Source organism: Salvelinus namaycush, chromosome 21 (assembly GCF_016432855.1).
Source record: "Salvelinus namaycush isolate Seneca chromosome 21, SaNama_1.0, whole genome shotgun sequence".
Classification (NCBI taxonomy): domain Eukaryota; kingdom Metazoa; phylum Chordata; class Actinopteri; order Salmoniformes; family Salmonidae; genus Salvelinus; species Salvelinus namaycush.
Window position 1 is genome coordinate 21,996,392 of NC_052327.1, and position 24,824 is coordinate 22,021,215.

The 24,824-nt window shown below is 44.4% G+C and overlaps 1 protein-coding gene across 1 annotated transcript in view; it reads right to left on the minus strand.

The window, feature by feature from the left end:
• Window positions 1-7,869: 7,869 nt before the first annotated feature.
• Window positions 7,870-24,824, minus strand: part of snrkb (SNF related kinase b) — a 39,248-nt gene continuing 22,293 nt past the window's right edge. The window contains exons 3-6 of the mRNA XM_039017375.1: window positions 15,148-15,289; window positions 11,787-11,999; window positions 11,454-11,591; window positions 7,870-11,363 (exon numbers count right to left, since the gene is read on the minus strand). Coding sequence (XP_038873303.1) covers window positions 10,106-11,363; window positions 11,454-11,591; window positions 11,787-11,999; window positions 15,148-15,289 — 1,751 coding nt within the window. The 3' untranslated portion in view covers window positions 7,870-10,105. The remainder of the gene's footprint in view (window positions 11,364-11,453; window positions 11,592-11,786; window positions 12,000-15,147; window positions 15,290-24,824) is intronic.

Here is a 24,824-nt window from a genome sequence, read left to right on the forward strand (position 1 = left end):
TGATTAAATATGTCCGTAAACACACCAGCCAGCTGGTCTGCGCATGCTCTGCGGACGTGGCTAGGGATGCCGTCTGGGTCAGCAGCCTTGCGAGGGTTAACATTTTTAAATGTTTTACTCATGCCAGCCACTGAGAAGGAGAGGGGGGGACCGCAGACATTGTTAGCGAGACGTGACGGTGGCACTATATTATCCTCAAAGCGGGCAAAGAAGGTGTTTAGTTTGTCTGGAAGCGTGACGTTGGCATCTGTGATGTGGCTGTTTTTGTTTTTGTAGACGTGATATCCTGTAGACCCTGCCACATACGTCTCGTGTCTGAGCCGTTGAATTGCGACTCCACCTTGTCCCTGTACCGGCATTTCGCTTGTTTAATTGCCTTGCGGAGGGAATAACTACACTGTTTATATTCAGCCATATCACCAGACCTCTTTCCATGGTTAAATGCGGTGGATCGTGCTTTCAGTTTTTCGCGAGTGCTGCCATCCATCCATGGTTTCTGGTTAGGGTAGGTTTTAAGTCACAGTGGTTACAACATCTCCAATGCACTTATTTATAAACGCACTCACCGAGTCAGCATATAGATCAATGTTGTTCTCTGGGGCTGACTGGAACCTATTCCAGTCCACATGATCAAAATAATCTTGGAGCGTGGCTTCCGATTGGTCAGTCCAGCGTTGAATGGTTCTCGTCACTGGTACATCCTGTTTGAGTTTCTGCCTATAAGCCGGGACGAGCAAGATGGAGTCATGGTCGGATTTGCCGAAGGGAGGGCGGGGAGGGCTTTGTATGCATCACGGAAGTTAGAGTAGCAGTGGTTGAGAGCATTAGCCCTACGTGTCGTGCAATCAATATGCTGATAAAATGTAGGTAACATTGATCTCAAATTTGCTTTGTTAAAATCCCGGCTACAATAAATGTAGCCTCCGGGTATATAGTTTCCAGTTTACATAGAATCGAGTGATGTCCCTTGAGGGCCGTCTTGATGTTCGCTTGAGGGGGGGGTGTACTGTGACTAAAACTGAAGAGAATTCTCTTGGTAGGTAGAATGGCCGGTATTTGATTGTAAGGAATTCTTGGTCGGTTGAGCAGAAGGACTTGAGTTCCTGTGTGTTGTTGTGATCGCACCATGTGGTGTTAATCATAAAGCATACACCCCCGCCCTTCCTCTTCCCAGAGAGGTGTTTATCTCTGTCAGCGCGATGCATGGAGAAGCACAGTGGCTGGACCGATTCCGACAACATATCCCGAGAGAGCCATGTTTCTGTGAAACAGAGAATGTTACAGTAGGCGGAGATAATGGAACATAAATTAGGTTACTCACAATAACCATAGTGCCATTTCTATAGGAGTTGATATGTTTTCCAAGTCCTCTGTTGCTTATTCTGACAGGGAGAACTGGAGCACTACCAGACCCTGTCCGTCAGTCTCTAAAACAGTTTGAGATGTTGCTGGAAATAATCCTGGAACCACTGTGGTTAGGGCGAATCCCGTCTCTTTTAAAAAAGTGCTGGTTGCTCCTACATCAAATCAATGTTGTCACAAAAAAATACATTCCTGTCATTGCAAAGTTTCTTCAGGTACTCGTTCAGGTCAAAGAGTCAGCTGAAACATTCTCTACCCCTTTGTCAGCACGGGAGGGGGCTAGAGATAATTAGCATCTTCCTTGTGCTAGCAAGTGTGTCTAAAAAAGGTTTGTAGTCCTCCCTCAGTTCCTCAGATCGCAAAAAAGGAAGGTCGTTAAAACCTATGTGTATGACGATGGTGTCAATATTGGAGTAGTTGGCCAGAACCGTGGGCAGGAGGGGGTTGATGTCATGGACACGGGCTCCTGGGTAACAGTGGATTTTGATCGGTCCAGAGATCATAGGCAGGCCAAAATCTGTCACCATCGAGCTGCGCACAATGATGGTGTTCGTGATGGAATTTGGTAGGAGTGGTATACAGAAGATAGCCCTATTTGTAAAAGATCAAGTTCATATTATGGCAAGAACAGCGCAAATAAGCAAAGAGAAACGACAGTCCATCATTACTTTAAGACATGAAGGTTAGTCAATCTGGAAAATGTCAAGAACTTTTAAAGTTTCTTCAAGTGCAGTCGGAAAAACCTTCAAGCGCTATGATGAAACTGGCTCTCATGAGGACCGCCACAGGAAAGGAAGACCCAGAGTTAACTCTGCTGCAAAGGATTATTATTATTATTATTATTCATTAGAGTTACCAGCCTCAGAATTTCCATCCCAAATAAATGCTTCACAGAGTTCAAGTAACAGACACATCTCAACATCAACTGTTCAGAGGAGACTGCGTGAATCAGGCCTTCATGGTCGAAATGCTGCAAAGAAACCACTACTAAAGTACACCAATAAGAAGAAAAGACTTGCTTGGGCCAAAAAACACTAGCAATGCACATTAGACCAGTGGAAATCTGTCCTGGTGACACTGTCTGTGATTTATTTCGAATTCATGGCACACTTAACCAGCATGGCTACCACAGCATTCTGCAGCGATACGCCATCCCGTCAGATTTGCGCTTAGTGGGACTATAATTTGTTTTTCAACAGGACAATGACCCAAGACACCTCCAGGCTGTGTACAGAAAAGGACTATTTGATCCAGGAGAGTGATGGAGTGCTGCATCAGATGACCTGGCCTCCACAATCACCCGTCGTTAACCCAATTGAGATGGTTTGGGATGAGTTGGACCGCAGAGTGAAGGAAAGCAGCCAACAAGTGCTCAGCATATGTGTGAACTCCTTCAAAACTGTTGGAAAAGCATTCCAGGTGAAGTTGGTTGAGAGAATGTCAAGAGTGTGAAAAGCTGTCATCTAGGCAAAGGATGGCTACATTGAAGAATCTCAAATCTCAAATATATTTGGATTTAACACTTTTTTGGTTACTACATGATTCCATATGTGTTATTTCATAGTTTTGATGTCTTCACTATTATTCTACAATGTAGAAAATCGTAAAAAAACAAAGGAAAACCCTTGAATGAATGTGTGTCCAAACTTTTGACTGGAACTCTATGTATCTGAAAATAAATGCCTGTATATTTCTGATCACTTGTCATGTTTTTGTTTTTGAGCCAGCCCATTTTTGTCTTCTGAACCTACTATAATTTTTATAGTCATGTTGATGTACTGTACTGAACTGTATATCATTCTGTTATTCTTTGCCTTAGTAATAGCACTAATCAAGGATTGATGTCAAACAGCATACATATGCTCTAGGATCTGCCAAACAGAGGACCTTCCAGCTGTCATAAACAACAGAGCGCTATGGCATGCCATTGTCTGGCATATTGCCCCATCATAAACAAGTTAGCAAGCTAGTAGTGGAAATAATTTAAGATAATCCATCATGAGACCACGTACAGATGGTGCTTGTCACTAACTAACTAAATTGTTGCATCTATTTTTGATCATTTTCACAAACCTAGTTGAGAACTCTTCTTTTAATTGCTTAACTTACCACCAATGTAATATAAAATATGTATCTCTTTAGTCATTAAATATGTATAATTGTGTGCTGTATGTATTCAGTAGTGTGGCGGTTGTGGTCTGTGAGTCAGAGCTCTGTGAGACAGTGAACAGAGCTCCACACCCTAAAGGTAACGAGAAGTTTCACTGCATTCCTGTCCTGCAACTCCGACTCAACCATCTGCAAACTCAACCATCTGCAAGGACAGCTCCGTAGTGGGTAAAGGCATCCGCATGCTTCCAAGCCGAAACAGTTCGGTAGAGTTCGTGCATATATATTGTTATGATAACATTTTGTGACGTTTCTGTTCGTTTTGGACTTCGGCAAGGGTTCTTCGGCTGTTCGGGCACACAACAGTTTTTCTGGAGGTAACCTGAAGTTCGGAGCCGAAGTCTACACCCCTTCATAGGTGGTTGGTCAACAGTAGGGATTCTTCAATAAAGTCTTTGTTGTCATTCAACGAGAGACAGCTCGTTTTCATGCACATTTATTTATTTTTTAAACACTGCACCAAACATCTTAGTTAGATGCAAAACTGCGTGACTAAAATCTCTATGGCAAAACATAAAAATTTATTATAGATTTCTTAGATAAATGTTGAATATTTTGAGGAAGTGTATACTGGCTACGGCGTCTCAAAATGGACAACCAGTACTATTGCCGCTTTTTCTCGTCTTTTAAAGGAGTATGCGAGAACACTCGTTCAATTCAGCTACCCGAGTTCAACTAAGCGCCAGCCAAACTGAAGCATGCTGACACATTAAGTGCTTGTGTGTTTAGGTCTGTGTTCAGGACTCCTGACCAGGCCCTACCTTGATTTCAGGACCACAGTGTTTGTATGTTAGTGTGTGTTAAAACATCACATTGGAGGGGGTGTGGACCAGCAATCCGCATACACCTATTGACCTAAACCTAGTACCGTAGTCCTTATTCTGTCCCTGACTTCCTCCATCCTGCTCTGTGTGTGACGTGATGAGGTTGGACCCAGGTGCAGAGAAGAGACCAGACAAGGAATCCAAGGATAAACATAATACTGTACTGAGAATGGCAGCCGCAGGATCACAGTACACTTGAAAAACAACAAACACTAAGTCTCAAAAACTCACACAGGAAACGAACGCACACGGTCAACAATTCAAGCTTCTGCAAAGGACAACAGAAAACACACCTCTTCACACCTCTTCCACTTTCTCCATTTATAGACAATTTGTCTTCCTGTGGACTGATGAACATCAAGGTTTTAAGAGATACTTCTGTAACCCTTTCCAGCTTTATGCAAGTCAACAATTCTTAATCGTAGGTCTTCTGAGATCTCTTTTGTTCGAGGCATGGTTCACATCAGGCAATGCTTCTTGTGAATAGCAAACTCCAATTTTGTGAGTGTTTTTTATAGGGCAGGGCAGCTCTAACCAACATCTCCAATATCATCTCATTGATTGGACTCAAGGTTAGCTGACTCCTGACTACAATTAGCTTTAAGAGAAGTCATTAGCCTAGGGGTTCACATACTTTTTCCAACCTGCACTGTGAATGTTTAAATGATGTATTCAATATAGACAAGAAAAACACAATTTCTGTGTTATTAGTTTAAGCACACTATGTGTGTCTATTGTTGTGACTTAGATAAAAATCAGATCAAATTTGATGACCATTTTATGCAGAAATCCAGGTAATTCCAAAGGGTTCACATGCCTTTTCTTACCACTGTATTTCAGTTCAACAAAGGCTTTCTGCAGGGCAAAAAAAGGCAGATTGAAGCTCTGACAGAGGCTGGTCAGCTGTGGGGGCAATAGCAAACACAACAGTGTCATCTCCATACAGGTGAAAGTTCTTTTTACAGATAAACCAATATTGTTCATGTAAATAGTGTAAAGAACCAGACCAAAAATCGATCCTTTGTTATGTCCAGAAAACCTGATTTAACACCATCATTAAATACACGCTGTTGTCACGACTGTCCTTGTGTGATCCAAATGGGCAGATCAGGTTTGTAATTAATAAACTTCCACCAGACCCTCTCTCACCCGCAGAGTGGAGGAGGGAACTGATGTGGGTGGGTTTTGACACCTCACGCCCTGTCGTAAATTAAGGTAGAAGAAGACTCTCTTCCTCCCTCTTTAAATGCGCATAGGAATGTATCTTTGTTCCACAGACAGTTTTCCCGACGAAACTCTAACACGTTCAAAAGCGAATACTGGATCAATACTTCTAACATAAGAATGTGGGGAAGGGTCAGAGATGATCTATATAAAACTAATGTCATATTGGTTTTTATTTTGTGATGTCATTTTGTGATGTCCTTCTGCTCCTTAACAACATCACCGAGATCAGAGCAGATGCGTACAACATTTTTAAACTCTTCCAGAAACCCTTCTCAGCCCGTGTGCAACATGGGAGTGTGGCAGGTCAGGTGGTATTAAGCTAAGGAATTTGAAAATGTGAACAGAGAGGGAATTTTACTGCAAATGATCTATGTAGATAAATCTGGTAAATAAATAGATGTGCGCAATGTGTAGTGGTTAATGTTATTGTCTAATCAGCGCCCATCTATGTCACTATGCACGTGTCTGTATTTGCTCCTGTCCTTGTATGTCCCTGTAACCATATTATTGTATGCCTGTGTATGTTTCAGACAGCGTTTGAGGTTCTGGGCTTTGTCTCAGTCATGTCTAACTGCTGGCTGCTGCCTCCTCGGGTTCGGCTGTTCTGTCTGGAGGGATGGATCAGCGGCAAGAACATCATACTCTTCACCATCCTGGTCAAGGTACAGTACGAGGGAGAGGTTTAGGGTTGGGAAGCCATCCTGATGGAGGTACAGTACGAGGGAGAGGTTTAGGGTTGGGAAGCCATCCTGATGGAGGTACAGTACGTTGTTATTGTTCATCGTCTGCCCAACTGACATAAGTGTGTGTGTTTGTCAGCATTAATCCAGTAGATCGTTTCAAAAATTGCTCCGTTTGGTATAGAAGAGTGAAAATTGGAACGCTTGTATATCAGGACAATGCCATATTGATCGATTTGGGACAAAAGCATGAAAATTGGCACACTTGTATAATTTTTCACGCTGAAAAAAACCTGATATAGTGCCATTTCAGCAAAGCCCCGTGCAAGCATGTAGTGCCCCCTGGGGCTATATAGACCCAACACAGTGGAAGCCATGACCCAAAACATCAATACAGGTAAATGCATTTTCACCATTGACCTATAGGAGGCGCTACAGGTCGAACCGGGGCTTTGATTAAATGACGTTTCATCAGGTTTTGTTCAGCGTGAAAAATTATACAAGTGTGCCAATTTTCACGCTTTCGTCCCAAATCGATCAATATGGTATTGTCCTGATCCTGGTCAAGATGATTCTAGCCTTTATGATCCAAGACAAGCATGACTGGGTGAGAATAAAGAGGGAACAGATTGCGATCCACTCTCTGCAAGGTCTTGAGCAGCAGCTGAGAGTGATCAGATTTAGAGTAATCGTTAATGATATAGAAAAGCCCTGAATCTTAAGGAACAATCAGCTCAATGACAAACATCTCCCTTTGACTCCTGCAGAACCTTTGAAGGCTGTGGAACCCCCGAGGGTGTTCGTGTTTCCCTTCCAGTGTTGGTCTGGAGACTCTGGACCTGGGGGCTCATTAGAACCAGCTGCCACGTCGAAGATGGTGATGATCCACAGACAAGTCTGGGAGCTGAGCCATGAGAACCGGCTCTCCGCCCCAAGAAACTCTGTCAGTATCTCCCTCTGGAGCACTGCTTCAGTCATAACTAGAGTGGTCTCTCATGTCATGGGAGATACTAGAGAGAAGGCCAGGGACTACAGGGAAACACAAAGAAGAAGAGCTAAGTTCATTGGGTTAATACAGCATTAGCATACTTTTTTTTCATCTTGCTTATCATTTTGTAAAATGTTCCCACAGTGTGTTCCATGTAATTTCACATTATCAGTGTTACATTGTACGCTTAACTTATAATAGGCACATCACAAATACAACAAGAGTACTTGATATCACATAATATATCTGTGCACTTCTACTTGAAGTTTACTATATTTAAAACATTTGGATTGATGAGCTTGTTGTTGGAATACATGTAGGCCTATCTATTACATATGTATTATCAGTATCTTTTAAAAATGAAGATTTCAGAACTGATGCAGTGTTGGATGAATGTAGATAGCAAGGCTGATGGTTGTACTTGATTTAGTATAGTTTACTTTGCCATCAAAATCATTTGTACAGTATGCTCTAGTCAAAATGTACTGAAATTCACTTGGCCTTTCATCTGACCTGCTAAAAAAAGACAATGTTCCATGACCGTTTCAGAGGAGTAATAATACATTGGTTTATCCTTCCTATAGTACATATACCCCATTAAATCACATCACACCATATCTCTGGTTTAATCCATTTTAATAAATAAATACAAAAATAAATAAATCTCATTGAGACCTAGAGTTGTATTCAATCCGTAGCGCCTAAAATCAGCGTTATAGCGTGATTGAAATTTAAAGGTGAAATCTGCCGTTCAAACAACAATGGCCACCCCACCACTGATTTGGTAAACAGCGGAGGGATGGGGCTGGAGAAATGTAAGCACTCTCAAATTCATAGACTGAGCTATGGGTGCAAGGACTGACCAGCTATGAGATTAAAATGATAGTCTTAACCATGTTTGGAGGCTATACAATGTTTGTTTACAAACAAAGAGGTGTAAAAGGTTAAAATATGTATTGTGATGGGGTACAACAGTTGAACTAAGCTCATTAGGCATTTATAAGTTATATTCTTCAAGAATGAGTGGGTATATCACCAATTTAAAAGTCCAAAAATGGACCTAGCAACCGCAAATTGCCGTTTTAAATGCAGTGCTTCCGCGGTAAACACTTCATATTTCGGCTCAATCGAAAATTACTTAAAAATTTTAACCGTGCTACAACGCTGATCTTCTGCGCTATAAATTGAATCCAGCCCTATAGTCATAGTTTAAATCAGGTTCAATGGGCCGACAGACAGACAGACACTTTCCAGGTAAGGTGACTCCAGGCTAGGTGTGGAGGAGACAGCTGGTTGGCGGAGTGGAATGGAGACCACCCCCCCATTCCAATGACAGAAGAGGAAAGGAGACAGGGGAGGTTGAAGTGTCCATATCATATGAATGTGTGCCAGCTGAGAATAGTGCTCTGTGTCCATCACTACACTCTTCTCTTCCACAATGAGGGGGCTAAAAGTATGCCATTAATTCTGCTCTCATACAGTCCTCTGGGGATTCCACTGAAGAGAAAGAACACAGCTTTCTGAGGACTCTCGTTCTATAACACTTTCCAATAACATTTCTCTTTGCATAATAGCTAGTTCGCATCTAGATTAGGATTTCTGATTTATCAAGTGGTATCTCTTAATAGTATGTATAGGTGTACTCTCAGAACAATAGACAGACAGAATACATATATACACAAATCCCCAGGCAAGTCCAACAACAATATGCAGGGACACGGTTTGTTTGTTTAACGGCCCAGAGTACACTGAGGCATATGTGGTAAATAATACAGATTTAAATACAGGGATTTAATGTACAGTATCTGTCATCACTCATGAGACTGATTAATTCTGTCACACTTAGATACCACAAAACAATAGCTATAATCACGCACCTGTGGATATGTCCTACGACAAAGAAACTGTTGTCCGACAAAATAAAAGGGTTCAATATCATTTGTAAGAATAACGATTAAAGATTTTTAAATAAAGTACATATACACACAAACAATCTGGAAGACCTGCATTTCCGTAGTCGATTTAATCATATCCATTTTCAAAAGTCTCTTGTATTAAACCCTGTCCAACAATTGTTCACAGATTTTGCTCTCCCTGCATTAGTCAGTTTAGGTCCCAAACCGTGCGACTGTACACCTCTCAGATTACCACTGACGTATCCAACCGCCAGCATTAAATGATACCATGCTTCCAGCTACATTGTCAATAGCATCAACCCTTTCATCAGTCCGCTAGCTGAGCAAATGTAGGCGGGCGGCTGAGGCAGGGAGTATAGCTGTCCCCTCTACAGCATGCATCATCTTCATGCTAGACATTACAATTATAGCACTGTACTAGCAGGCCTAAGAGTGACAACATACCATACGCTGAAATGGGCTCAGTTCGAGATAAGCTAGTGCAAAATGAAGAGCTACGATATAAGGGATTTTAAAATAGCAATCAATACAAAGCTATATACTATATAGTGATAGTCTAAGAAGACTACACAAAAAGCAGTTAATAAACTTCAGTACGTAGCAGCACAAGAAGTTGAGTTATTTTCTCACAAAGGAAGCAGCAGTAGATGCTAAGTATAACGAGGTAAGGGCTACACAGATCTAACAAGAATTGTCTAGAAAATGTCTGAGGTCACAGTAAGATAGTTCAGTTCAGGTCGGATGCAGACTTCTAGTTCAGGCAGGACCCAGACTGCTCTGGTGTTTTGTGTTGAACTAGATGGATCGGTGACAGGCTCTGGCCTGGTGTAAAGCTGTCTTGAGGGGCCTGAGGACCCCTAGTTTGTGCCCCGTGGCCAGGCTATAAAGTGAGTGAGTGATGTGGGAGGTATAGGGAGGTAAAGCTACAGGTGGCCCCGCCTACAGCACGTGGCAGCAGTTGTACTGGGCGAAGGGCAGGAGTTTCTCCTTGGAGGTGGGCTGGATATTGAAGGACAAGGCCTTCTCACAGAGGGGGAACTGCAGTAGGCGGTCTCGCAAGTTCACGTTCTTCCCCTTCCCAGGATCCAGTCTGACCGCAGGGTCGGTCCCCGCCTCTCTGAGCCCAAGAGGACCCTGTGGTGCAATATGGGATCTCTCCAACTGGAGCTCCTCCGGCGTTTCCCCCTCAGACTCTCCTCCAGGCCCACCCACCTTGCGTGTCGTCTCCACTCCATCAGGACCCAGGTCCACACAGTGGTTACGTGGCAGAGAGCGGGGTGAAGCGCTTGGAGTGGAACCCCCACCCTGCACCAGGAGCTTAGGCTTGGACTCTGTGGTGTTGTTGTTGTTTTCAAGCATAGTGTCTTCCTCCCCTTCCATGATGTATGGGGTAGGAGGCTCTCGTTGCCCCCGACAACACTGCACCCGCCCTAGGCGAGACAGGCATGGAGGATGAGCTTTAGGAGTGAGTTGACTATCTACCACTGTCTGAACCAGGTTTTCTAAACCATTGATTGGCTGGTCTGAAGTCGCATGACTACCTAGCCTCAGTGGGTCACATGACATGTCCTCTTCCTCCATGGGCTTCTCCTCTGACTCCACTGTACCCTGTTCCTGTCTGGCTGCCACCTGGTCAGGCTCCATATCTTTGTTGTGGCTGGAAACCTTGTCCTGCTGTTCCCTGTCCCCCTCCCCCCTCTCTGTCTCCAGTGCTTCATTCACTGAGGTGCCCAACAGGCCTGTTTCCTCTCCCTGACCTGGCACTACTCTGACTGGGTGCCTCTGTGGAGCCTCTGGAACTGAGAGTATGGGACTTGACTGTTCTGTAGACCCAGTGGTTGATACCAAGCTTACTGTGTGAGGCAGTGCTTGAATATTATGAAGTCCAACATGTGGTTTGATTGCCTCTTCCTCCCCTTCTTCTTCTTCCTCATCCTCTTCACAGATCAGCTGCAGGGCTCCCAGGCTTTTGACCTGCAGGGGTTCATCAGGGGGTGGGGGGTGCAGGGTGAGCCCCAGGCAGAGCCCTGTGCTGTACTCAGGGAAGGGGCTCTCTGTGCGACTTGGCTGTGGCTGGAGCAAAAGGGGCCTGTGGGCCAGGAAGTCCCCAGACTCTGACACCCCTCGGCGGGGACAGCCAGGCAGCAGTCCATGGAGCCCCCTCTGCTCCAGATCCAGAGGCTCAGACAGTGGCCTCCTGTAGAAGAGACAGGGACATTAGTAGTGTTCATGATCCGTTAGTGGCCTAGTATGTAATGTGACTGTCAGGGACGTGAATAGGTCTTACTGGAGTTGTGGTGGCTCAGCCCATGCGCTGTCGACTTTGGGCATCTCGCTGGGCTGCTCCTGCTTGTCTCTCAGGATGCGCTCCCCCAGCAGGTAATACGTGGCTGTGATGTGGTTGTATCGGTCTGCCTCTAGAGCCCTGGGTGCAACACAATGATTGGTATACACTTAAAATAAAATAATGAACTATCAAAATTAACTACATCCATAACGCATATCACCAAGCTCCCTTGCTTGAAAAACTTACAGATCTGTGGCAGGGTACAAAGGAAGAGGATAGATATTGAGAGGGAGAGAATATGGGAAGGAGAGGGAGATGTAGAGAAGTCCTCACTCTTGGATGGCGTCGCGGTCTGCAATGTTGCCACTGGTCATGGCCTGGAGGATGACCTCGTGTTCCTCTGGGGACAGGCTACGGTGGGAGGTGAGGGGAGCGGCACTGTGTCCCGCGGGCGAGGGGTCGACCCCTAGCAGCCAGGGGTGGTTCTCGATCTCCTGCAGGGAGGCACGGCTAGATGGATCCCTCTGCAGCATATGGGAGATCAGACTGAGAGAGAGAGAGAGAGAGAGAGAGAGAGAGAGAATTCATTATCTATGGACCAGATACTATATATAAATATCTCCTTTTGGAACACCGGTACAAGTGAGTGAAGTTCTCATGTACACTGATTCAGTAATTGACAGGCAAAGCACATAACCCCATATATCTGTGATAGGAGAGGGAATGAGATCAAACTGTCTATCTCATAGTTAATCAATATTTATGAGCGCCTGCAGACCTCAGACATTCTTTAGGTGCATCCATGCAGGGCCAGGCAGATAATTTGCTGAGAAGCATGGCATAGTCTGACTCTTGGCATCATCATGCAGGCTCTGAGACAGGATGGGGACTTTGTATTTCTCTCTTATATGTGTGTGTGCATAGAGGTATGCAAAGTCTGCATCAGACATCTATTTGTTCATGCGACTGTTTTATTGCACTGCAGTGAAAGACTGAGAGCAGTCTCTACAAGCTCATTTGAATTACCATCAGGGGGTGCCACTGCACCCTCCGTGTCACATTTATTTATTTATTTAATTAGGCAAGTCAGTTAAGATCAAATTCTTATTTACAATGATGGCCTACCCCGGCCAAACCTTAACGACACTGGGCCAATTGTGCACCGCCCTATGGGACTCCCAATCACGGCTGGAATTGAACCAGGTTCTCGTAGTGACGCCTCTAGCACTGAGATGCAATGCCTTAGACCGCTGCGCCAACTCGGGAGCCCAAGTCGGGAGCTTAGTGTATGTGTATACACTAAGCTCTTTCCATGACATAACTGGCCAGGTGAATCCAGGTGAAAGCTATGATCCCTTATTGATGTCACTTGTTAAATCCACTTCAATCAGTGCAGATGAAGGGGAGGGGACAAGTTAAATAAGTATTTTAAAGCCGCGAGACAAATGAGGCATGGCTTGTGTATGAGTGCCATGGTAGTAGATGCCAGGCACACCAGTTTGAGTGTCTAAAGAACTGAAATGCTGCTGGGTTTTTCACGCTCAACAGTTTCCTGTCTGTATCAAGAATAGTCCGCCACCCAAAGGACATCCAGCCAACTTGACATAACTGTAGGAAGCATTGGAGTCAACATAGGCCAGCATCCCTGTGGAACGCTTTCGACACCTTGTAGTCCATGCCCTGACGATATTTAAGCTGTTCTGAAGGCAAAGGGGGTGCAACTCAATATTAGGTGTTCCTAATGTTTTGTCTGTCTGTGTGTGCGTGTGTGTCTTTACCTGGTTTAACCATGTAAGACCAGGATCACCAAATCAGCCTATGCACTTATCAGAAATGTTCTATTTGCCCTTAAATCCATCTATACTGTTCAAGTACCCATGCTTCTCTGAACCTCCAATAATGCTGTTGGTGTTTGGTATATCCTATTCATACAACTACTTAAATATTTATAGAAATTAATTATTTACATACCATCCTAACTGACCCATGCATATCTCACAACACTACTGTAGAGTAAAGCACTAAATACAAATTAAGAGTAGCTTAGAGAGAGAGAGAGAGAGAGAGAGAGAGAGAGAGAGAGAGAGAGAGAGAGAGAGAGAGAGAGAGAGAGAGAGAGAGAGAGAGAGAGAGAGAGAGAGAGAGAGAGAGAGAGAGAGAGAGAGAGAGAGAGAGAGAGAGAGAAAGAAATAAATAAATAGCTGGGAAACGAGAGAGAGAAAATGAAAGAGATGAAGGGTGGGGAGAGGAGGTCTCTGCTTTCGCTCAGTTGATTGTTGCCCGCAGGACTAAACTGTTTAGCAAGAAATCATCATCCCATTAAAGGAGCTTTCATCAGGGCCCTGGTCATGTGGCCCATGTTCTATGTTTGGAACTGTTCCTGAGCCAGTCATCCAGATGCCTGAGGCAGAATCATCTGCTTCGGAACCACAACATCTGCCAGGTCTCTGGTCTGAGGTTCAGGGGCTGCAGGGGTGTTCTTCAGTCTCAACCACAAATAGCACTGGTAACAAGGGGCTCAGCTAACACAACTTTTAAAACAAATACAGTTTTGTCAAGATTGATCTTTAATATATACCAGAGCTGGGGTGAGATCTGGGGTCAGATATGGAATGGACTAGGTATGCAGGGATTGATCGCACCCATGCCAATCCAATACAGCATGGGTTCCAGTCAACTCACTCAATTTCCTATAACGCCTGACATGAACTTTCCCTTTAGCCAGCTCTTTATTCTACCCCCCTTAAAATCAACACTCAGTATTGTATTCCCTATTCAGTGATTGGCTAGCCCCCATTGACAAAAACAGCCAATGATCACAGGGTACACCGTGTCCAGAAGTCTGTTTGTACAAGGTTGTCAGTTAGGTGTGAGGTTTAGAGTTTGGTAGATAGGAGACACTGATTTATCATTTCTGGGCATGATCTAGGGCAGTGTAGGCTGGAGCAGTGTAGGCTGGGGCCGGGCAGGCTAGGGCAGTGTAGGCTGGGGCCGGGCAGGCTAGGGCAGTGTAGGCTGGGGCAGTGTAGGCTGGGGCCGGGCAGGCTAGGGCTAAGGCTAAGGCAGTGTAGGCTGGGGCAGTGTAGGCTGGGGCCGGGCAGGCTAAGGCAGTGTAGTCTGGGGCAGTGTAGGCTGGGGGCGGGCAGGCTAAGGCTAAGGCAGTGTAGGCTGGGGCCGGGCAGGCTAGGGCTAAGGCTAAGGCAGTGTAGGCTGGGGCAGTGTAGGCTGGGGCCGGGCAGGCTAGGGCTAAGGCTAAGGCAGTGTAGGCTGGGGCAGTGTAGGCTGGGGCCGGGCAGGCTAGGGCTAAGGCTAAGGCAGTGTAGGCTGGGGCAGTGTAGGCTGGGGCCGGGCAGGCTAAGGCAGTGTAGGCTGGGGCAGTGTAGGCTGTGGCCGGGCAGGCTAGAGCAGTGTAGGATGGGGCAGTGCAGGCTGGGGCCGGGCAGGCTAGGGCAGTGTAGGCTGGGGTAGGACAGGTTGGGGTAGGACAATTTGGGGCATTGTATTCGTAAACACAGGAGCTGACAACTGACTGGCATCATGATTATTATGTGTGTAAGTATTTTTGTCATATAACCACAGCATCTGATGGAATAATAAAACCATATGACATATTCTCACTGTGTTAAGGTCAATTCATGGATGTGTGAGAGAGAAAGCTGTGGGCCTATCTCTGTAGGTGATGGGTGGTACTCACTCTTTGCAGTCTGCGGAGACGTGGGCTGGGACAGTGTAGCGACAGTCCATGATCATGGTGAGAGTCTCACTGTCATTGGTCTCCTGGAAAGGGGGCTGTCCACACACCAGCATGTAAAGGATCACCCCCAACGACCAGATATCTGTAACACAAACACCATGCATACAGTCATCATATGATACAATACAGAAACACCCTGTCACACTTGAGTAAAGTGAGTACGCACACACGGCCTATGATCACCAGGGCCTAGATATTTGTATGGTCAGGTCACAAGATCATGAAAATAAGCACTCAAACAAACCAACAAACAACCATCTACAGTATAACTTGTTCCTCAATAGGCTGGTTTCAGTAGCTGAAGTGTATGACGTTGTTTACAGAGCCAGGCATTTGTCCCAAACAGCTGTGTGAGTGCATAACTCTCCCTCCTCCAGGCAGACTGGGTCTGGAGCCTGAAACCTGGAGCGAGCAGACAGGCCTTGAGACACTCAGGGCCAACCTCTCACCCACACTGTAAGTGGCCCTATGATTGCTTGCCCTAAGAGACAGAGAGGCAACCTCTCACCCACACGGACACAGGCCCTGCTCAGAGCCTTCTATCTGGCTCTGCTCTTATTGAGTGACATTCTTCAGCGTGCACAGTGCACGCCCTTCCTGTCTCCTCCCCTCTCCCCTTCCTCAGGGCCGGGGTAACACAAGGTCTCTGGAAGCGCTTTCAGAACATCCTGCACCCAGAACAACTCAGAACAGTGTGTGACCTGTCACAAGTAGAGAGCAGCTGTGGAACATGGGGGCTGGCCACAGAGAGCTAATCTTTTTCGGGATGGTTCCATTCCAAGATATCTCTCCAGGAAAATAAGCCTCCCTCCTTCTCAGTCATGTGCATAGAGAAAGGAGCACTGGAGAGAGTATGTGAGAGAGATGGCGAATCGAATATGTAACCCCAATTCCCTGAAAAGGGACTGATTCAAATACCATACATACAGACAATCTTTATTTACATGTTGTTTAACCTTTATTTACCTGGGCAAGTCAGGTAAGAAACAAATCTTATTTAAAATGACGGCCTCTTACCCAGAGCGACTTACAATTAGTGCATCCATCTTAAGATACACTATACAGTGCATTCGGAAAGTATTCAGACCCCTTGACGTTTTCCATATTTTGTTACGTTACAGCCTTATTCTAAAATGGATTAAATAGTTCCTCCCCTCTTCAATCTACACACAATACCCCTTAATGACAAAGCAAAAACAGTATTTTAGAACATTTAGCAAATTTATATATATTTTTTAAAGACGGAAACATCACATTTACATAGGTATTCATACATTTTACTCAGTACTTTATTGAAGCACCTTTGGCAGCGATTACTGCCTCAAGTCTTCTTGGGTATGACGCTACAAGCTTCGCACACCTGTATCTGTTTCTCCCATTCTTTTCTGCAGATCCTCTCAAGCTCTGTCAGGTTGGATGGGGAGTGTCGCTACACAGCTATTTTCAGGTCTCTCCAGAAATGTTCAATCAGGTTCAAGTCCGGGCTCTGGCTGGGCCACTCAAGGACATTCAAAGACTTGTCCCGAAGCCACTCCTGCATTGTCTTGGCTGTGTGCTTGGGGTTGTTGCCCTGTTGGAAGGTAAACCTTCGCACCAGTCTGGGGTCTGGAGCGCTCTGGAGCAGGTTATCATCAAGGATCTCTCTGTACTTTGCTCCACTCATCTTTCCCTCAATCCTGACTAGTCTCTCAGTCCCTACCACTAAAGAAAAATCCCCACAGCATGATGCTGCCACCACCATGCTTCATCGTAGGGATGGTGCCAGGTTTCCTCCAGATGTGACACTTGGCATTCAAGAATGATGGAGGCCACTGTACTCTTGGGGACCTTCTATGCTGCAGAAATGTTTTGTACCCTTCCCCAGATCTGGAACTATGGACCATTCCTCTTTACAAAACTGTTTCAGTTCAGCAATATTTTTGGGATGTCTGGTGTGAACCGCTCTCAAAATCGGGTTGAGGTCAGGACTCTGACTGGGCCACTCCAGAAGGCGTATTTTCTTCTGTTGAAGCCATTCTGTTGTTGATTTACTTCTGTGTTTTGGGTGGTTGTCCTGTTGCATCACCCAACTTCTGTTGAGCTTCAATTGGCGGACAGATAGCCTTACATTCTCCTGCAAAATGTCTTGATAAACTTGATAATTAATTTTCCCATCAATGATAGCACACTGTCCAGGCCCTGAGGAAGCCAAGCAGCCCCAAACCATGATGCTCCATCCACCATACTTTACAGTTGGGAACAGGTTTTGATGCTGGTGTGCTGTGCTTTTTTTTCTCCTCACATAGTGTTGTGTGTTCCTTCCAAACAACTTCACTGTAGTTTCATCTGTCCTCAGAATATTTGGCCTGTAGCGTTGTGGAACATCCAGGTGCTCTTTTGCAAACTTCAGCTTTTTTGCAAACTTCTACTTTTTTTTGGACAGCAGTGGCATCGTCTGTGGTGTCCTCCCATGAAGACCATTCTTGTTTAGTGTTTTAAGTATCGTAGACTCGTCAACAGAGATGATGTTACCATGTTCCAGAGATTTCTGTAAGTCTTTAGCTGACACTCTAGGATTCTTCTTAACATTGAGCATTCTGCGCTGTGCTCTTGCAGTCATCTTTGCAGGATGGCCACTCCTAGGGAGTGTAGCAACAGTGCTGAACTTTCTCCATTTATAGACAATTTGTCTTCCTGTGGACTGATGAACATCAAGGCTTTTAGAGATACTTTTGTAACCCTTTCCAGCTTTATGCAAGTCAACCATTCTTAATCGTAGGTCTTCTTGGATCTCTTTTGTTCGAGGTATGGTTCACATCAGGCACTGCTTCTTGTGAATTTCAAACTCAAATTGTGTGTGTTTTTTTTATAGGGCAGGGCAGCTTTAACCATCTCCAATATCATCTCATTGATTGGACTCCAATTAGCTTTTGGAGAAGTCATTAGCTTAGGGGTTCACATACTTTTCCCAACCTACACTGTGAATGTTTAAATTATCTATTCAATATAGACAAGAAAAATACAATAATTTGTGTGTTATTAGTTTAAGCACACTGTGTTTGTCTATTGTTACCAATTTATGCACTGTAATTCTAAACATCTGTTGTTGCTTTTCATTATGTGGCATTGTGTATTGATTTTTTATTTAATCCATTTTAGAATAAGGCTGTAACGTAACAAAATATGGAAAAAGTCAAAGGGTCTGAATATTTTCCGAATGCACTGCATATACAAAAGTATGTGGACACCCCTTCAAATGAGTGATTTTGGCTATTTCAGCCACACCCGTTGCTGACAGGTGTTTAAAATCGGACATGCAATCTCCATAGACAACATTGGCAGTAGAGTGGCCTTACTAAAGAGCTATGACTTTCAACCTGGCACAATCCTAGGATGCCATCTTTCCAACAAGTCAGTTTAACATTTCTGCCCTGCTAGAGCTGCCCCAGTCAACTATAAGTGCTGTTATTGTGAAGTGGAAACGTCTAGGAGCAACAGCGGCTCAACTGCAAAGTGGTAGGCCACACAAGTGTTGAAGCGCATAACAATTGTCTGTCCTCGGTTGCAACACTCACTACAGAGTTCTAAACTGCCTCTAGAAGCAATGTCAGCACAAGAACTGTTCGTCGGGAGCTTCATGAAATGGGTTTCCATGGCCGAGCAGCCGCACACAAGCCTAAGATCACCATGCGCAATGCCAAGCATCAGTTGCAATGTTGTAAAGCTCGCCACCATTGGACTCTGGAGCAGTGGAAACTCGTTCTCTGCAGTGATGAATCACGCTTCTCCATCTGGCAGTCAGACGGACAAATCTGTCAAGAGCAAGTGTTGGTTCAGGAAAGTTTGTTTTGTGTGTAGTGTGTAGGGTGATAATTATCCTTATACAAACGGCATATGTGACTCGTTTCAGGAAACTAGGTGTATGTCGCACGTCACTACTTTACAGGATAGGCATTTGAACGTAAACATACATTTTTTATCAAAATGCGTTTCTTTGCAGAAATGCAATCATGAACATGTTTACTTTCATGAGCCTTAATAACAAACTTGTATTCCATCTGTAAATATGATAAAAATGGGTAAATTATGAGCCTAATTGGTTTAGCCACGGAAAAAGACAGGAAGCTTCCCGCTAGCCATGATTGGCTGAGATAATGGGTGGGCTGGACATGCCGAGAAATGAGTTTGGATTGGTCTGCCATGTAGCATGCTCACGGAAGAAGTTGACCAAGTTTTAAAATCAGTGGAATGCCCGGTGGAAGCAGAGTATAATAGATAAGGAGATCGTAAGAGTCTAGCTAGCTACATTTTCTGATATTATAAGTTTCTAATTTTGTCAGAAAGTTGTTTTCATTGCAAGTTAAAGCGTACCGTTAGCTAGCTAACGTTACGTGATCTGTGTAGTACTATTATTCGTATCTCAGAAAGCCATTTGGATTGCTAGTTATAGCCTAATGTTAGCTGTGAGAAATAAACTTTGATTTTAATTGATACAGTGTTTACCAGAGACGGTAATGTGAAGAACATGACCTGCACCAAAGTCAGATAAGGATATATACCACTTTCAACACTTTAACTTAGATACTACACTACCTTAATCTGTTTAGCACATGGCCCCACGTGAATCCTTAAAAATATGGGTGGGGCTAAGGCTTAAGAGGGTGTGAACGATGCTGAATGGGTGTAGACAAAGAAGAGTAGGTATACCAAAACTTTCAAAGACATTCTTTAAAAAGTGGGGTTACAAGTTTATCAACTTTCAAAGCTGAATTACTTTCCCATTGTTCCTCAACTGCAGTGTATTATATACAATTTTCTAGCTCTGAGTCTTTACTTTCATCCAATGTAAAAAACACAATTTCAAATTTGGCTACATAAGACCGAATCGAGCCGGTCGGTCACATGTAGAATACAATGTAGTTCATTGTACATTGTTCCAGAGAAGAGGAGTGTGTGCTGGTCTAAGCAGAGACATTCCCCTGACTGACAGTCAGACGACTCAGCCTGAACAGAATAGCCTCCTGGGACAGGACAGTGGGCGTCATCACAGCTGCATGCTGGGACAGAGGAGATTATGATGCCTGCTGAGTGCATGTTACCATTGTCCCAGAGGGCTCTTGACAATGAAAACAATAACCCTCACTCTCTTTCTGCCTCGTTACCATATCTATCCCACATATATAAACATTCACACAGAAACACTCTCATGAATGCGCGCGTACACACACACACACCCACACAACCCTCTCCACCTCAGTTATACAACGGCAGCAAATTCAAAATGCGACGCTCCCTCTCTCAATCCACTGGGAATTTCCACATATTCTTACCACACATTAGATCTGACAGATCTGTAATGCTGCACTCAAAACACACATCACTCGCTGCTAAACAAACACAAACACTGTCTTCACCCTTTACCCTGTCAAAAGCACAATTATCGTCATCACTCGTCTCTGAGCTCAGGGAAAGTAAACAGAAGTTGAAAAGTGAAAATCAACCATGAGCACTGAGCATTCGATCGTAAAGAAAATAACCTTTCCTTGGCTGAGCTGCCATATTTAATCAAGCACAGTCCAATAAATCATATGTATGTGTGCCCACTACGTAACATATTAACTGGAGTTACCCTTTTCTCTGCTGATGACTCCTGAACACTGAGATATATGCACATAATAATGTGTGTTCAAAGGGTAGAACGTGAATAGCTGGCCTTTTTAAGTTAAGGTTCAGCTAATGACATCCGACAGCCAGAATGCCCCATGGCACTGATTGCTGTATGAGGGCAAAGGTTACCCATGTGGAATCCCTGTGATTATTCTCCTGTTCTGTTCTCTTCCTGCAATCTCTATCTATAAACAGTGGGGTCAGAAATTATTGACACCGTTGATAAAGAGGAGCAAAAATGACTGTATAAAAGAAATAATTCAAATACTGCTAACATTTGGTTCCTTGGAAGTTGGTTTCACAAAAAAAATAAAACAAGCCATACGTTTCCTGACCGGTAAAACATAACCTTTTTAAAACATTCTGAGAACAGAAGTGAAAATGTTGCCTGTTCTGTAAACGTTTATTTTTAGGTTGCAGGGAGGATTTGAGAACGTTTTTTTTCTCTGGTTGATTGAACATTTTCCTGGGAGGTTTTATTAAACGCTCTGAGAAGGAAATTATCATTTATTTGGAGGTTTTTGAATAACTTCCTTACAACTTTCAGTGATCATTTTTATTTATTTTTACCTATACAGACTTTTGATGACACTGCTAGCTTATTTTGGGTTAACTTTTTTGTGATTCCAACCACAGATAGAACACATGAAAATGTATTTCCTTAGGCATGAACCATGCAAACACTTTTCTTATTATTACACGGCATCAATGAGATTAAAAACTATAATCTTCTGTTCTTTATCCATGGAATTAGTCCACTGTGCCACCAGGATGGAGCTTAAATGCCTTGTTTTGTTTTGTGTTTTTTTCCGCATACAAAGCTGTTCATTTTAGTCTATTCAAACAGACCCCATTTCAAACAAAACAAGCACTCATTAATATCAGGTGTGGCCAATTAGGTGTGGCCAATTAGTGGGGTCGGCCAACACACTTAAGTAAGATGGCACCGAAGAGGATGGCTGACGTTTTACATGCCCGTAACCAATTGTGCTATTTTCTTAGTTTTTTAAAACTTATTTTGTACGTAATGTTGCTGCTACCGTCTTTATGACCGAAAATAACTTCTGGACATCAGAACTGGGATTACTCACCATGAACTAAAATAAGCTTTTCCGTTAACGAGTCCGACGAAAAAGATATACTGCTCTCCCGGGAACAGGCCCAGATCCCCATCATTTGCGTGAAGAATTCTACTTGCTAACATGCAATCATTGGAAAATAAAATTGATGACCTACGATTATCCTACCAACGGGACATTAAGAACTGTAATATCTTATGTTTCACAGAGTCATGGCTGAATGACAACACGGATAATATAGAGCTGGAGGGATTTTCAATGCACCGGCAGAACAGAGAAGCTACGTCTGGTAAGACGAGGGGTGGGGGTGTGTCCTTTTGTCAATAACAGCTGGTGCCTGATGTCTAATATTAAAGAAGTCTACAGGTATTTCTCGCCTGAGGTAGAGTACCTTATTATAAGCTGTAGACCATACTATCTACCAAGAGAGTTCTCATCTGTATTATTCGTAGCCGTTTATTTAGCACCACAGACCGATTCTGGCACTAAGACCGCACTCAACCAACTCTATAAGGCCATAAGCAAACAAGAAAATTCTCACCCAGAAGCGGCTCTCCTAGAGGCCGAGAACTTTAATGCAGGCAAACTTAAATCAGTTTTACCTCATTTTTACCACCATGTCACATGTGCAACCAGAGGGCTCTCCCCCGCCCTCTATTTGGCCAATCTGACCATAATTATATCCTCCTGATTCCTGCTTACAAGCAAGAACTAAAGCAGGAAGTACCAGTGACTCGCTCAATACTGATGACGCGGATGCTAAGCTACAGGACTCTTTGCTAGCACAGACTGGAATATGTTCCGGGATTCATCCAATGGCATTGAGGAGTATACCACCTCAGTCATCGGCTTCATCAATAAGTGCATTGACGACATCGTCCCCAAAGTGACCATACGTACATATCCCTACTTGAAGCCGCATCGAGCTAAAGGCTAGAAGCGGGACACTAATCCGGACGCCAATAAGAAATCCTGCTATGCCCTCAGACGAACCACCAAACAAGCAAAGTGTCAATACAGGATCAAGATTGAATCCTACTACACCGGCTCTGACGCTCGTCGGATGTGGCAGGGCTTGAAAACTATTACTGACAAAAGAGGGAAACCCAGACGCGAGCTGCCCAGTGATGCAACCCTACCAGATGAGCTAAATGCCTTTTATGCTTGCTTCTAGGCAAGCAAAACTGAAACATGCAAGAGAGCACCAGCTGTTCTGGATGGCTGTGTGATAATGCTCTCGGTAGCCGATGTGAGCAAGACCTTTTAAACAGGTCAACATTCACAAAGCCGGCGGGCCAAATGGATTACCAGGACGTGTACCCAAAGCATGAGCGGACCAACTGACAAGTATCTTCACTGACATTTTCAACCTCTCCCTGACCGAGTCTATAATACCTACATGTTTCAAGCAGACCACCATAGTCCCTGTGCCCAAGGAAGTGAAGGTAACGTGCCTAAATGATTACAGTAACGATGAAGTGCTTTGAAAGGCCGGTCATGGCTCACATCAACAGCATCCTCCCAGATACCCTAGACCCACTCCAATTCACATACCGCCCCAACAGATCCACAGATGACGCAATCTCAATCGCACTCCACACTGCCCTTTCCCACCTAGACATAAGGAACACCTATGTGAGAGTGCTGTTCATTGACTAAAGCTCAGCATTCAACACCATAGTGCCCACGAAGCTCATCACTAAGCTAAGGACCCTGGGGCTAAACACCTCCCTCTGCAACTGGATCCTGGACTTCCTGATGGACCGCCCCCAGGTGGTGAGGGTAGGCAACAACACATCTGCCAAGCTGTTCCTCAACACTGGGGCCCCTCAGGGGTGTGTACTTAGTCCCCTCCTGTACTCCCTGTTCACCCACGACTGCGTGACCAAACACGACTCCAACACCATCATTATGTTTGCTGACGACAACAGTGGTAGGCCTGATCACTGACAACAATGAGACAGCTTATAGGGAGGAGGTCTGAGAACTGGCAGTGTGGTGTTAGGACAACAACCTCTCCCTCAATGTGAGCAAGACAAAGGAGCTGATCGTGGACTACAGGAAAGGCGGGCCGAACAGGCCCCCATTAACATCAACAGGGCTGTAGTGGAGCGGGTCGAGTGTCCACATCACCAACAAACTAGCATGGTCCAAACACACCAAGACAGTCATGAAGAGGGCACGGCAAAACGTTTTCCCCCTCAGGAGACTGAAAAAAATTGGCATGGGTCCCCAGATCCTCAAAGTTCTACAGCTGCACCCTCGAGCGCATCCAGACCGGTTGCATCATCGCCTGGTATGGCAACTGCTTGGCATCTGACCGTAAGGCGATACAGAGGGTAGTGCGTACGGCCCAGTACATCCCTGAGGCCAAGCTTCCTGCCATCCAGGACCTATATACTAGGCGTGTCAGAGGAAAGCCCATAAAATTGTCAGAGACTCCAGTCACCCAAGTCATAGACTGTTTTCTCTGCTACGCACGGCAAGCGGTACTGGAGCGCCAAGTCTAGGATCAAAAGGCTCCTCAACAGCTTCTACCCCCAAGCCATAAAACTGCTGAACAATTACATTTTTTTTCGAATTGCTAACACACTAAAATGACATGCACAGCACAATTATTTAAACTGACACACAGAGAGCAAAACCTCTTCTCAAGTCTCCAAAAGTCTAAACACATTTTCTGCTTGACACACATTTTGCAATTCAAAATGGCACTTTTTAAATGCACTGCACACTGTTCTCTGCATAAGACACAACAATCTGACATAAAGTCACATGTTTGCCATTTCAAAACACTGACATTCAAAATGACACTACATGAGCTAATTGGCCAATACATGTGCCACCTGGCCAAACACCTCACTGGTTAATTGTTACCACTTCAATCAGGAA